Source organism: Limulus polyphemus, unplaced genomic scaffold (genome assembly GCF_000517525.1).
Source record: "Limulus polyphemus unplaced genomic scaffold, Limulus_polyphemus-2.1.2 Scaffold94, whole genome shotgun sequence".
Lineage (NCBI taxonomy): Eukaryota > Metazoa > Arthropoda > Merostomata > Xiphosura > Limulidae > Limulus > Limulus polyphemus.
The window spans coordinates 772,121-785,819 of NW_013665704.1; the positions used below are offsets into that span (position 1 = coordinate 772,121).

Consider the following 13,699-nt stretch of genomic DNA (forward strand, 5'->3'; position numbering starts at 1 on the left):
CTAATATGTGTGTGTGTGTGTATGTGTGTGTTTCTTTTTTTTTCAAACCAAAATTACGATAATAAAAATTGGATTATATGTTGGATTAATACTGCTGTCACACAAGGTAAGCTTTATAAAAGTACTGATATTTAGAGAGGAGGCGTTAATTAGGGGCAGTACAGTATACGTATATAGACATATCCTTACAGAACGTACAGTTTACACTAAGAAATATGCGATAAGAGAGAGATAAGCTGCCCTTGGTTGAACTCGTATCGATCAGTTTCAAATTATTGCGTATAAAAACAACTTGTGAGATTTCTGGCACTTTGCCATCACATGAACCATTTCCCGTGTCTGTAGTAACCTTTTCACGTTCTGTTTGTAATTATGCACAAAGCTACACAATGGGCTATCTGTGCTCTGCTCACCACGGGTATCGAAACCCGGTTTCTAGCGTTGTAAGTCCGCAGACATACCGTTGTGCCACTGGGGGGCTTTCACGTTTTAGTTAACATAATAGCGTTTTTTAACTTGGATGTTCTTGTCTAGGACATAACTTCAGCTATTGGTATATTTTTATAGTCTGCTTTCCTGATACGAGAGGAATGTCAACCGGAAATCCATTTCTATTTTTCTTCAACTTGTAAAATCTTCTGAACGAAATATAATAAACTCTATTTACTCTGATTCGATTCTGTGCTTTAGACTACACTAATTTTGAGTTATGATAATATGTAATCACTTATATCTTCAGTCAACCAGGCGTAAATAATCCAATCAGCAATTTACTCTGAAGAACAAGTTTTACTTAGTTGCGATACTTTTTACTCTTAAAACAACGCCTGGTTTTACCCCTCGTCTTATGCACTGGTTGAAAGATAGAGTTCCAGTAAAGACGGACTCTCCCGTTAATAGCATATTTTCCCTTTTATTTTGTTTACCTTATTGAGTAATTACGTTGACATCGTGCTACCTACCGCGTTACAATAAAAGATTTGTAATTGTATCATGTATGTCATTCTTCATAACTATAAGTTATTTATTTCACATTTTTCCTTTGAAACGTATTGATCTCATCTGTCATACTAAAATATTGCTCATATTATATTTAAAAAAAATAGTTTCTGTAACGTACACTAATCTTGTAAACATGTTATTACAGTAAGACATAATAGCTTAAGGTTTAGTATTTTGTGTGATAGAAAAGTTCAACTGTGATTAAAATAATTTCTGTAATGTACACTAATCTTGTAAACATGTTATTACAGTAAGACATAATAGCTTAAGGTTTAGTATTTTGTGTGATAGAAAAGTTCAACTGTGATTAAAATAATTTCTGTAATGTACACTAATCTTGTAAACATGTTATTACAGTAAGACATAATAGCTTAAGGTTTAGTATTTTGTGTGATAGAAAAGTTCAACTGTGATTAAAACTTTGTAAACTTGTTTAGTACATGTTTGTCACTTAAAGTTATGCCACATTGAACTGTCTGTAGCATTTGAAGTGCTTAAAAAACACACTTGTGGCTGTATTGATTACCCCGGAGCGCAGGTTAGCGCATTTTAAAAATAACTTCTAAGAATTTCTTTACAAAAGTAACATCCTAGACTTGCTTGATAATAGGGATTGACCTATACACTGAACCTAAAAGAAATACATTAATTTGCTCAAAAAATCCAGGGTCGTCTTATAAATGGGATCGTCTTATACACCAGCAAATACGATAGTGTTCAGATGTTAAATTATCTTAGCAATACTGCTAAGATAGTTCAAAAGTCGATACTGCCCATTCACTAAAGTAAAATTTGCTTCAGGAATGGTTACCAGTAAATTCTGCCCATTCACTAAAGTAAAACGTCCTTCAGGAGTGGTTACTAGTAAATACTGCCCATTCACTAAAGTAAATCCTGCTTCAGGAATGGTTACTAGTAAATACTGCCCATTCACTAAAGTAAATCCTGCTTCAGGAATGGTTACCAGTAAATTCTGCCCATTCACTAAAGTAAATCCTGCTTCAGGAATGGTTATCAGTAAATTCTGCCCATTCACTAAAGTAAAACGTCCTTCAGGACTGGTTACTAGTAAATACTGCCCAGTCACTAAAGTAAACCCTGCTTCAGGAGTGGTTACTAGTAAATTCTGCCCATTCACTAAAGTAAATCCTGCTTCAGGAATGGTTACTAGTAAATACCGCCAATTCACTAAAGTAAAGCCTCCTTCAAGAGTGGTTACTAGTAAATACTACCCAGTCACTAAAGTAAAACCTTCCTCAGGAGTAATACTAGTAAATGTCTCATAAATATTAAGTATAATCAAATGTCTGAGCAACACAATTATAATATAATTTATTTCACACACTACAGGGAGACTCAAACTCTGTATTAGCTCGTGAACGAATTAAAAAAAGACTACAATGTCAAAGGTAAAGAATAGAAAACTCTTAGATAAACGCTAAAATACTTATGACTTAACATAGAAAGTACTATTCTGATATAGGGGGTATGGGAGCTAAACTAATTGTTTTGATATAGTTTTGAAGTTGAATTATTAAATACAGTATAGTACAGTTGTGAATAATGCCTTTTCTTATATTATGAGCACTTAATTATTTTAAGAAATGCAAAATGTTTCATAGCCACATTAATACTCCGTAAAATTTAGATGTCGCATTAGAAGTGTGTGTGTGGGGGGGGAGAGAAATATTAATCTTTCTAGCTGTGTGGAAGACAAATATACCAATACATGTATAGAGAGAAAGCATAAGATAAAATGGGTCCAAGGACCATGAATATCATGTCCTGAGTGAACTTTGTCAAGTTTCTGATTTTACAAAATCAGAAGCCGGTTTCAATTCTTTGAGAGTTGAGACCCACGTATGCAGGGTCATGGAATTCAGTTGTAGGTGTTGAGGAGAACCTGAACAAAACCGAGCAAAGATCGTGAGTATAGTAGTTCGTGCTTGGTACATTAGACGCTCTTGATGCCGGAACGAACGCCAATGTAGTTAGTGTACGTGAGAAAGCTCACTAACTGATTTTTATCTTGTTAAACATGACGTAACTGCCTTGTACAAAAACAGTCACATTCAGAATCGCTGACAAGGCAATGCAACTACTAGGATGTTTAAGCCAACTAAACATAATCCTTCAGCGTGAACATAATTTGGTTAACACTCCCTCTGTTGGTATGTGTTTCCAATAATACGTTTTAGTAGTTGTTTATTTAATTTTCAGATCTCTAGCCAAGACGACGATAACTTGGGATAAGCGGTCCAGGTGTGTACAAGCCCGGAATCGACACTTGATAGACAAGGGCAGACAGTGCAAGGTTTGTAAGCACGAACTGGAGGTCATGCCTTACGTCACTACAGCATCTAACGTTACCATGACAACGTGTCAGGAAACTTTTGTCGACAGAAGATGGAACTGTTCATCGATTATTCAGGCCCCAAACTACACCCCTGATCTCACATCAGGTACAGATTACGTAAGGTTAAAATGTATTTAAGTTCTTGGCTTGTTCACACGGGCATGCTAAATTTACACGAATTGTTGAATGACTTTAGAGCTAAGCGCGATGTCACCGATCCAGTTTTTTTCCCAGCTGTACAGTTATTAAAATATTTTTGTAGTTCGAGTAATATTAAAATATTTTATAGTATGTTTTGAAGATTGTATGTTTAATTATACCTGTTTATCTATATAAATAATGTGCTTTACCCAACCTGCACACTAATAGTTCAGTTTTCTGATAACAAATATATTTTGCTTTGTAAAAATGGGATTTCTGTAGGTTTTTTTTTCTCCTTTTGATGCAACTTAATTCATTTCTTTTAACACACCTTTAAATAAATTGACGGAATTATCAATCTCAAAAGCATTTCTGAGATTAATTGCTAGTTCTCACAATATAAATTTGAAGCTAAACTTAAAGCTGAAATGTATTGTTACCTTGCTAGTATATCACAAAATGGTTTTGTAAAAAGTAAGTTTCCTAGTTTAAATCTTTTAGCCTATCAGCAATAGAACAGAAATACAGATATGACATATGGTATAACTAAAGCTACTTTTTACAGTTTTTGTACCGAGTAAATTCAGTTTGTACTAGTCCATTAAATGATAAGCTGAGACGTTAAGAACGTTTTTGTTAAAACTATTTTGACTCTTTCTTAAAAGATGCTATTTATATTCTTGTTGTAGTCAAGACAAACAAACTAGCTAACTTTCAATAGCTGTGACAGGCAGTATTATTGTAGGCTTGTCTAAAACTCGGTTAGTGACTAATAAACTAGCTAGTTTACAAACAACAAACATTTGTGGCTGTCAATTCGATTGCAGATATGTGTAAAACTCGGTGAAAGTATAATAAAATTGATAGTTTTTCAACGACGAACAGATGAGGCTTTTAATATTATTGCAGGCTTGTCTAATATCCGATAAAAGTCTAATAAACTGGTAAGTTTTCAACAAAAGTATCTAGAATAAGTCTTATAAGTTTAAGCCAAAAGTCAGTTATAGTGGTGGCTGTCTGTTTTAATGCAGGCATGTCTAAAACTTGGTCAAAGTCTATTAAACTTGCTGGTTTTGAATAAAAAGCAATGATGGCTGTTTTATTGCAGGCTGTTCTAAAACTTGGTCAAAGTCTATTAAACTTGCTAGTTTTGAATAAAAAACAATGGTGGCTGTTCGTTTTATTGCAGGCTGTTCTAAAACTTGGTCAAAGTCTATTAAACTTGCTGGTTTTGAATAAAAAGCAATGATGGCTGTTCGTTTTATTGCAGGCTGCTCTAAAACTCAGTGACTGCTATATACAAATTAACTTTTGACTATTCGGATCATAGGAAGAGAGATAAGTTCTTAACCCCCCCCCCCTTCCTCACTCCCTGTAAAATTAATAAAAAAAAACATGCATGTCATAATAATGTAACAATTACAGGTACGATTCACATGAAGAAATTGCACAAGAAATTATGTAGCATGTGAAATGGACAGCACAGTTAATTATTTATTTAGGCTTAATGAGACAGAGAACATAAATTGAAGATGCTTGATGTTTATTTTGTTACAAACATTATCAGCCTGGGGATTAATTTTTATGTTCTTATCAGAACGTTTGGAGAGCTATAGTGAGGTACTTTGAAGTTTAGGCCAAAACTAATTAAAATTAGAAATAATATTTTAAAGAAAATTAAACGGAAGGTCCTGACTAGCTCGCACACTTTACCAGAATGTTCTGGGAAATCAGATTGGTAGAGCTTGATACTACAGACGAGGAAGTGGTTTAGATACTGAATTAGTTAAAGGGTGCTAGTTTCTTATATACAACAGAATATGTGTGGCCACTTTTAAGAAATGGTTCAATTTACCACAGTTTCTCGTAGACTGGTTGACATAGGAAGTGTTGCTTGTAGTTTATTTTCCAAACTAACCTATAAGATATGGGCATGATGACGCGGCGGTTAGAGAAGATCTGTAGAAACAAAGCAAGCGAAACGGTCATAGATAAAGAACGAGGATGATCTGTTGGAAATATATATAAAAAAAAACACATTAGATTTTAACTGATTTCAACATTATTTTCCGAGAACAAACATATTCTAGAAATTCTTTCACGCTCTGAAGAAGAGCGTTAAACAAACAATGTGTTAGAAAAGCCTCTTAACATCACTTGACTTGTGTATACACTAAATTTTCTCCCGTATCCACATATCTGAATAGCATATGTATGGTTATGTCACCCGTGATAAAAGATGTATTAAAATAAAATGATCTATTATGGGTGTTGATTCTATGACTGCATTACAGGGACGAGAGAACAAGCCTTTGTGTATGCCCTTTCCTCTGCTGCCTTGGGCCACACCGTCGCACGTGCCTGTAGTGCCGGGACGCTGCTCTTGTGCGGCTGCGGACATGTACCAACTGGACCGCCACACGGGGATTTCAAATGGGGCGGCTGCGCAGATAATCTACAATATGGAATAAAATACTCCCGTTCTTTTTCTGATGGCCCTTGGATGAGAAAGAAAACGAAGAAGACTGTAGATGGTGTCTTAAACAGACATAACAACAGAGCAGGAAGGAGGGCAAGTAATGTTCTTATCTCTACCCTTTGATTTATTATATTTTATTTAAACAACTAAGTGAAGGAAGTGTGTTTAACACACTAGAGAAATAAAAATGTCTTTTGCCATTCACATTGATTCAAAAGTAACCGTCTTATGCGTTCAGTAGGGGATATTAGTATCTTAAGTAAAGTTTGTGATGCACAAATGTTCTAGAAACAACCTCTGGAATTACTTTTGAGGGGGGCATTTAACAGGATATACAAATTTACTACTGTAAAGACGAAGAAGAGACCTGTTAGTTTAACTTCAACTCTCTTTTGTTTTAATCTGAATAAGTTAATGTTGTAATTGAATTTTTGTTGCATAATAGATATTTAAATCAACGCTTCTTCCTAGTTTGTCAAAATATCCTTACTTTTTGATGTCAGGCGCAAACTGACTAGGTTGCATATTTATCAGACATTTTCGTTGTCTTTTGAACATTTGCTATACAAACTCAAATTACTAGTACTTATGATTAACTACATGAATATTGTTAAAACGTTAAATGTTTGTTTTTTTAATGGAAAACGACTTTACAAGTACCATTTCTGATAATACCATATGTTTGTAAGCCCGGAGACTTACTGATGACCCACAGGTGGACAGGGTGCGACGAAAACATTTATACGTATATAAGACACTTTTGTGATCAGTAGATAAAGACCACAACGTAATGAAACAAACGTTTGGATTTAATCTTTAGATACCTCTCTGGTACCAAAGATTCGACTTATTTCATATATTTGAGATCATCAAGTTTCAGATTTCATTAGAGTAAGATAAAAGATTATTATTTTAAAATTATATTTATTACAATTCGTGTAAACTGAGGTTAATCGTACATTATGAGATCGATGCTCCAGGACCTGTACTCTTGGAACCATATACTCCATCGTGATTCGCCCGATCTAGTGGTTGTGATTACGTGATATTGTCCGACACCACAGTTTATACTGTAACAAGTTTCTGAGTCAATCTTAAACATATGCACACATCTTAATAAACTATTCACATACCCTTCACAGTGCGTGGATGTTAGTTTCCAAGGCCACAGTCCTTCAAGCTAGCGCACAAAAGTTCATTCGACTCTGCATCGAGGGAGTTTTTAAGACAGTGGTCGAAAGATATTGGTGTAATTCTGGTTTATTCTGCTGCCTTTATCAACAAAACACTCGCTGACTTCAAGATGTGCCTGTAAACTTGTAAACGTTTTTTCTCTTACGTCTTTATCAACTTTAAATCTATTAATTATCTTGTTAATGTACCAGGAGATATGCCCAGCTTCATACCATTGGTTTTTGTGGGGCAGAGAGATCTCTTCCGCAACCGTTGGCGAATAAAACTAGAGTACAAACCACGGAATAGAAAAGGAAGGCCGTATTCTTTTTAGGAGAAGCATGTACGAAATTAGGACTTATATACAGTGTGTGAGTGGAATAAACTAGAATTCGGTAATTATAAGCTCGAGCCCTCAATGTCTCACAACTAGAACTACCACTCACTATGTTCATTCGATTATGTGAAGATAGTTGATTTTCATGAGACAGGAAAGCATAAAATAAAACAGGCGAGTCAGAACAAGTCATACTGGGGCAATAAGTAAAACTTATATCCTAAAGTTTACATCCCATTCTCATATTCACCGCGTCCCTTATAAATATATGGTGAATTGTTGAATAATTGTTATTAAGTAAGAGCACCTGGAATTTTTTCTCCTAATTCCAATAACGTAGTACGTCACTCGCTGTCCCTCTGGCGTATGTATCTCTCGATATTTTTGGCCTAGTAGTTTGAATAAGAAATGGACCCATCTGTGTCGTTATTGACAGCCTTCACTCTGTTACTAACACTCGTTGCCAACCGGTAGTACACATCTGTAGGAATAGACCGCCACTCCTCTCATAAAGCGTCTCCAAGTGTATGGAACTTTGGAGTTTGTCCCTTGTATCTTTCAGGTGACTTTCCAAAGCAACAAAGAGTGCTTTATTTACACCTAGTACTGAGATTTGAGGTGGTCGAAACAGAATCTGGATTCTATATAGTATAATTCATTGATGAACGCTAATTAACCCTACAGAACTAACATTTTCTGACTATTGTAATGACCTCATTTTCTGCATTCCTGTGTATTGTGACTGACCAACTAACCTACTAAACTCACACTTTAAATTACGACTGTGTTAGTACTGACGGCAACTGATAATACCCTGTTTTATACAATGTATTATTTAAGTTGAATGTAATAAACTTATTTTTATTTGTTACTATATTAAAAGCAAAAAGTTTTTTGGTGATAAACGTAACTAGAGAAACATTCCCTAACTTTCATGCTGTTAGCGACTCGTCGATTTACTAATATTTTGTGTGTATGGAAAATTATTTTAATGGTTTTGAACTGTAACTAACAATTCTACGCCGTGCAGTGTGACTCTTAACCTGTAGACCTATATTTTTTACCAGAATTCTACTAATGGAACTGATATTTATTATACTTTCTTAAGGCTACTGAAAGATGTCGCCACCTGTTTAATATTCTTATACAGTTCGCGTGATCATCTTTTTTTTTCCCCCATTGAAGTATTATTTGAACCCTAGAATTACTTGATAGGGTTCAAAATTCCATCAGATTTATAAAATAGTTTTCTAAACTGTTTATGCACCAAATTGCCTGTGTGTCCTTAATTTTGTTGGTTACAAGATTCCTTATACTTACCATTGGTCCACCCGTAGCCAGGTAGACCAATGGTAAGTTTAAGAAGAACGCCAAAAATTCTAGGATCGATATTCCGCGGTAGATTCAGCAGATGACCCATTGTGGTTTTGCTCTAAAAAAAAAACAGACAAACAAAGCAAAAATAACCCCTCTTCTTACTCCTTAAGTTTCCAATGTATTTTATATAGAAAATAAATGATTTCACTCAATATGATGCAATTATATGGATACTTTGAGGATTAAAATGTATATAGTCATTGTTTTTTTATTATAATATCTCTCTCTATATATATATACTCATTAACCAACATGGGTATGAAAAATATACTCCTAACAAATTATAAAATTCTTTAAGAGACAGAAAAGGTTTTCGATTCAAACGTCTAAATGGAGCATAAATATCTGTCAAAAGTTTTATGGAGACTGTGTATACCTAATTTCAGTATAAAGGGATACTATTGGTACACTTACCACGTATATCCTTACGATTTCGTAATCACCGTTAGAGGACAGCTTTCTTAGTGTATTTTCTGGGGAACTAATTTATATTAATTAGATACACGTCCCCGCTCATCATTTATGACTCATTCTTACGTAGAAATATCGTAACAGTTTAGCTTTACTGGTCTCGAAGTGATGAAAACATCTCACGACAAGTTAATTTAATAATATCTGCAATATCAAATGATGTCACAAAGGAGTGCCAACTGTTCGCGAAACTAATTTCGCGGGTTCTCAGAAGACAGGATTTTTAATCAAAATTTTGATGATTCTTGCTTCGTTGTAGAGCTAAAAACGAACCCACTGTTTTTACATGGGTACGTGTGAATTTGGTGAAATACGAACGTAATTTGAAAAGTAGCATGCGTTGAGAGAAAAAGATTTAATGGTATATGAATATGATAAATTAGTTTTAATTCATTGGTCTGTTTGTTTTAACACAAAGTTTCACAATGGGCTATCTGCGCTCTGTCTAACACGATGAATGGATTTAGTTATATTCGTTCAAGGTTCAGCATATTGAATATCTATGATAAGAAGTTTATACTGTTTATGGCTGTCATTGACTAATTATTGAATAACGGCTTCTTGTAGTATCATGGCGAGGATATTGCTGTGACAAGAAAGGCTTGTTCACTTTATAGTATCCTCTAGCAGTATCATGGCGAGGATATTGCTATGACAAGAAAGGCTGGTTCACTTTATAGTATCCTCTAACAGTATCATGGCGAGGATATTGCTGTGAAAAGAAAGACTTGTAACTGAATAATATCGTTTAGCAGTATCATGGCGAGGATATTGTTATGACAAGAAAGGTTTGTTCACTTTATAGTATCCTCTAACAGTATCATGGCGAGGACATTGCTGTAACAACAAATTATTGTTCTTGTGTTAAATACGAAACAAAATATCACACTTGTCTCTTCCGCTAGTATTAAGTTATTTAATAAGAATATTATTAGCTTATGAATAGACGTTCATATATTTGGAAAACATTCATACAAAGATATAAATACATGTTAAAATAGCCACACAAATATTAGCTTGATAGTACCTCCCGCTCTTCGCGGTTTGGTTGACACAGATTCGCGTCTAATTAGGATCACACAGTATGTCTCTCAGATTCGCGTCTAATTCGGGTCACACAGTATGTCTCACAGATTCGTTTCTTATTCGGGTCACACAGTATGTCTCACAGATTCGCGTCTAATTCGGGTCACACAGTATGTCTCTCAGATTCGCGTCTAATTCGGGTCACACAGTATGTCTCATAGATTCGTTTCTTATTCGGGTCACACAGTATGTCTCACAGATTCGTTTCTTATTCGGGTCACACAGTATGTCTCACAGATTCGTTTCTTATTCGGGTCACACAGTATGTCTCACAGATTCGTTTCTTATTCGGGTCACACAGTACGTCTCACTGAACTAAACCTCCTAAAATGACATTACAGTTGTTTGGTTACTTACGAAGTTAATCTAGTATTCACCATATAACAATAAACTGTGAATAATAGATTTCAGAAAATACAGAAACACTGACAAGTATTATTCCATTATGGTCAATGCAAATCAAAAAACAACAAACAAACAAGAGAAACATCGTTCATTCATGATTCAAACTGTACGATTTTGTCTTATCAATGGCATACCATAGGTGGCAGGCAGTCTGTTGTTTGATGCTGCCTGACAACTACGTCATATTACTTGACGTGTCTTATCATGTTAATGAAAGCTGTTCCTTGTGCTTTAAAAAATACAAAGCCAGAGGCAAATTAAAAATATGATTTCAATTTGGAAAAAAGAAATCAGCCAAAAACTTTTATTGCACTTTGATTATGTTTTGTGTTATTGATCTCCATTGGATGTCACATCTTAGCACTGATCAAAGTGGTTGGACAATGAACAAAATATATTGTCTATGCCAATCAACATAGCTTCTCTATATATTCCTCCTTTTGTGTTTGTTTTTTACTGCCAGTTTTATTTCCTTAATAAGAATTTGTAATATTTCCAGCAAAAGTTTTATGGTATGAAAACCTATGTTCTAATCTAATACGAGCAGTTTAACTATGATCTTTGGTCTACAATTAACTAACGAAATATATTCACGCCTTAATAAAGTGAAGTATGAAATCACATCTTTAGAAGTATTGATACAAATGATACACCCAAAAATGATATACATTCACACCATTTACGTAACATTTTGCATATTGTTTTCTCACTTACACTCTGCGGTGTGAAATTCCACTCTTTTAGCAATAAAGGATATTAATGCTGAGATCACACCTATCACACTTCAGGTTTTTAGAGTGCATGTGAAACAATAAGGCAATTATACGAACTACTTTTGATGTCTGAAACCAAATATCCTTAATTCTTGAGCTTAATTTTGAGCATTATTGTATTACACTGTTAAGAAGTGTATAATATCCACTTCAGTTTTGTTTTCAAATACATCTAGAGACATACTCGACCGAGCGCTCTACCAGTGCGGACAGAGACCAGTATTATCACACATATGTAGTATGTAATGAACACATATTTGCGGAATGACTTTACAATCGAGAACTGCAGTAAACACCAATGTCCTGGCTTTAAAACGAACTCATTTTAACAGCTATTGCCCCAAGTTACAAATCAGGTTACCGGCTTGGTGACATACAGTTAAACATATTAATCACAAGCTAAAGTTCAAACAGAGAAATGCTTGTGGTAACAATTGTCTAGGAAGAACGGTGACAACAGTGCATCATATTTCTTTATTAATGTTTATCTACTTCTCTAAGGATAAGTTTAGTTTAGTATAAAAAAATTTTGTTTGAATAATTTAGTAAGTACAGAAATTGTTCGACTAACAGTTATGAATGCACATTTGTAAGCTATTAAGATAAACCAACAAAAGTATATCGTCTATATAATCTAAGAATATCGGGATTTTTGTTTAAAACACTCAAACTTCGGAGCAGACACTATATTTGTACTCGAACAGAAAATAAAAGCATACGTTTCAATACAAATATGATAATTAGGAAAATAGATAGAAACTAATTTAAAATAGTTTTCGTTTGCTTTAACTAGTTTATCTTTTCTTTATTTCATCAGTATATAATAAGTGTCATTGTTTTTACTAATCAAATAGTGGTGTGTTTCAACGTGACAGTCTGTAATATAGTCATATATATATATATATTCACTCATATCGAGTATTGGCCTTATATAGATCAACGCAAACAAAACTGGAGATTTTCTTTTGTGTCATGTAATACTCGTAAAAACAATTGGACATTGTCTGTTATGTAATTCTCACAAACAAAATTTGAGATTGTCTGTTGTGTTATGTAATACTCGCAAACAAAACTGGAGATTGTATGTTGTGTTATGTAATACTCGCAAACAAATCCTGAGATTTTCTATTGCGTTATACAATACTCGCAAACGAAACTGGAGATTGTCTGTTGTGTTATTTAATACTCGCAAACAAAACTTGAGATTTTCTGTTGTGTTATGTAATACTCGCAAACAAATTTTGAGATTGTCTGTTGTGTTATGTAATACTCGCAAACAAAACTGGAGATTGTCTGTTGTGTTATGTAATACTCGCAAACATAACTTGAGATTGTCTGTTGTGTTATGTAATACTCGCAAACAAATCTTGAGATTTTCTATTGCGTTATACAATACTCGTAAACGAAACTGGAAATTGTCTGTTGTGTTATGTAATACTCGCAAACATAACTTGAGATTGTCTTTTGTGTTATGTAATACTCGCAAACAAATCTTGAGATTTTCTATTGCGTTATACAATACTTGCAAACAAAATTAGCGTGTTTCTGTTGTGTTTTATAACACAACGGCAGCCACCGCCAACTGTTGTCTAAACCGAAAACATCTAATAGTGCACCCGTAGTCCCAAGATATGAAACACGTTTATGCGGGATGGGGACCATGAATTGAAAGATTCGCAGTGGTTTACTTCAAGTGATTTACGTTTTTTTATTTCATTTTTCTGGTCTATGCAGTTCGTCTTCTGAAAATTCTGAATTTACAACAATTTATATTCCAACATTACCTTTTGTATATCCTGATATTATGATTCATATGTTATAACATTATCGTTCATATATTACAATATTATCATTCGTACAGTTTCAGTTGGTTTAATGGTTAGCAAGTTTCTATTGTGTTATACAATACCAACAAACAAAACTAGTGGGTTTCTATTGTGTTATATAATACTAACAAATAAAACTAGTGGGTTTCTGTTGTTTTATACAATACTAACAAACAAAACTAGTGGGTTTCTGTTGTGTTATACAATACTAACAAACAAAACTAGTGGGTTTCTGTTGTGTTATACAATACTAACAAAACTAGTGGGTTTCTA

General features: G+C 34.2%; 1 protein-coding gene across 1 annotated transcript in view; it reads left to right on the forward strand.

Annotated features, from left to right (window-relative positions):
- Positions 1–13,699, forward strand: part of LOC106469094 (protein Wnt-11-like) — a 43,175-nt gene that overhangs the window by 17,382 nt on the left and 12,094 nt on the right. The window contains exons 2-3 of the mRNA XM_022398373.1: positions 3,223–3,464; positions 5,794–6,071. Coding sequence (XP_022254081.1) covers positions 3,341–3,464; positions 5,794–6,071 — 402 coding nt within the window. The 5' untranslated portion in view covers positions 3,223–3,340. The remainder of the gene's footprint in view (positions 1–3,222; positions 3,465–5,793; positions 6,072–13,699) is intronic.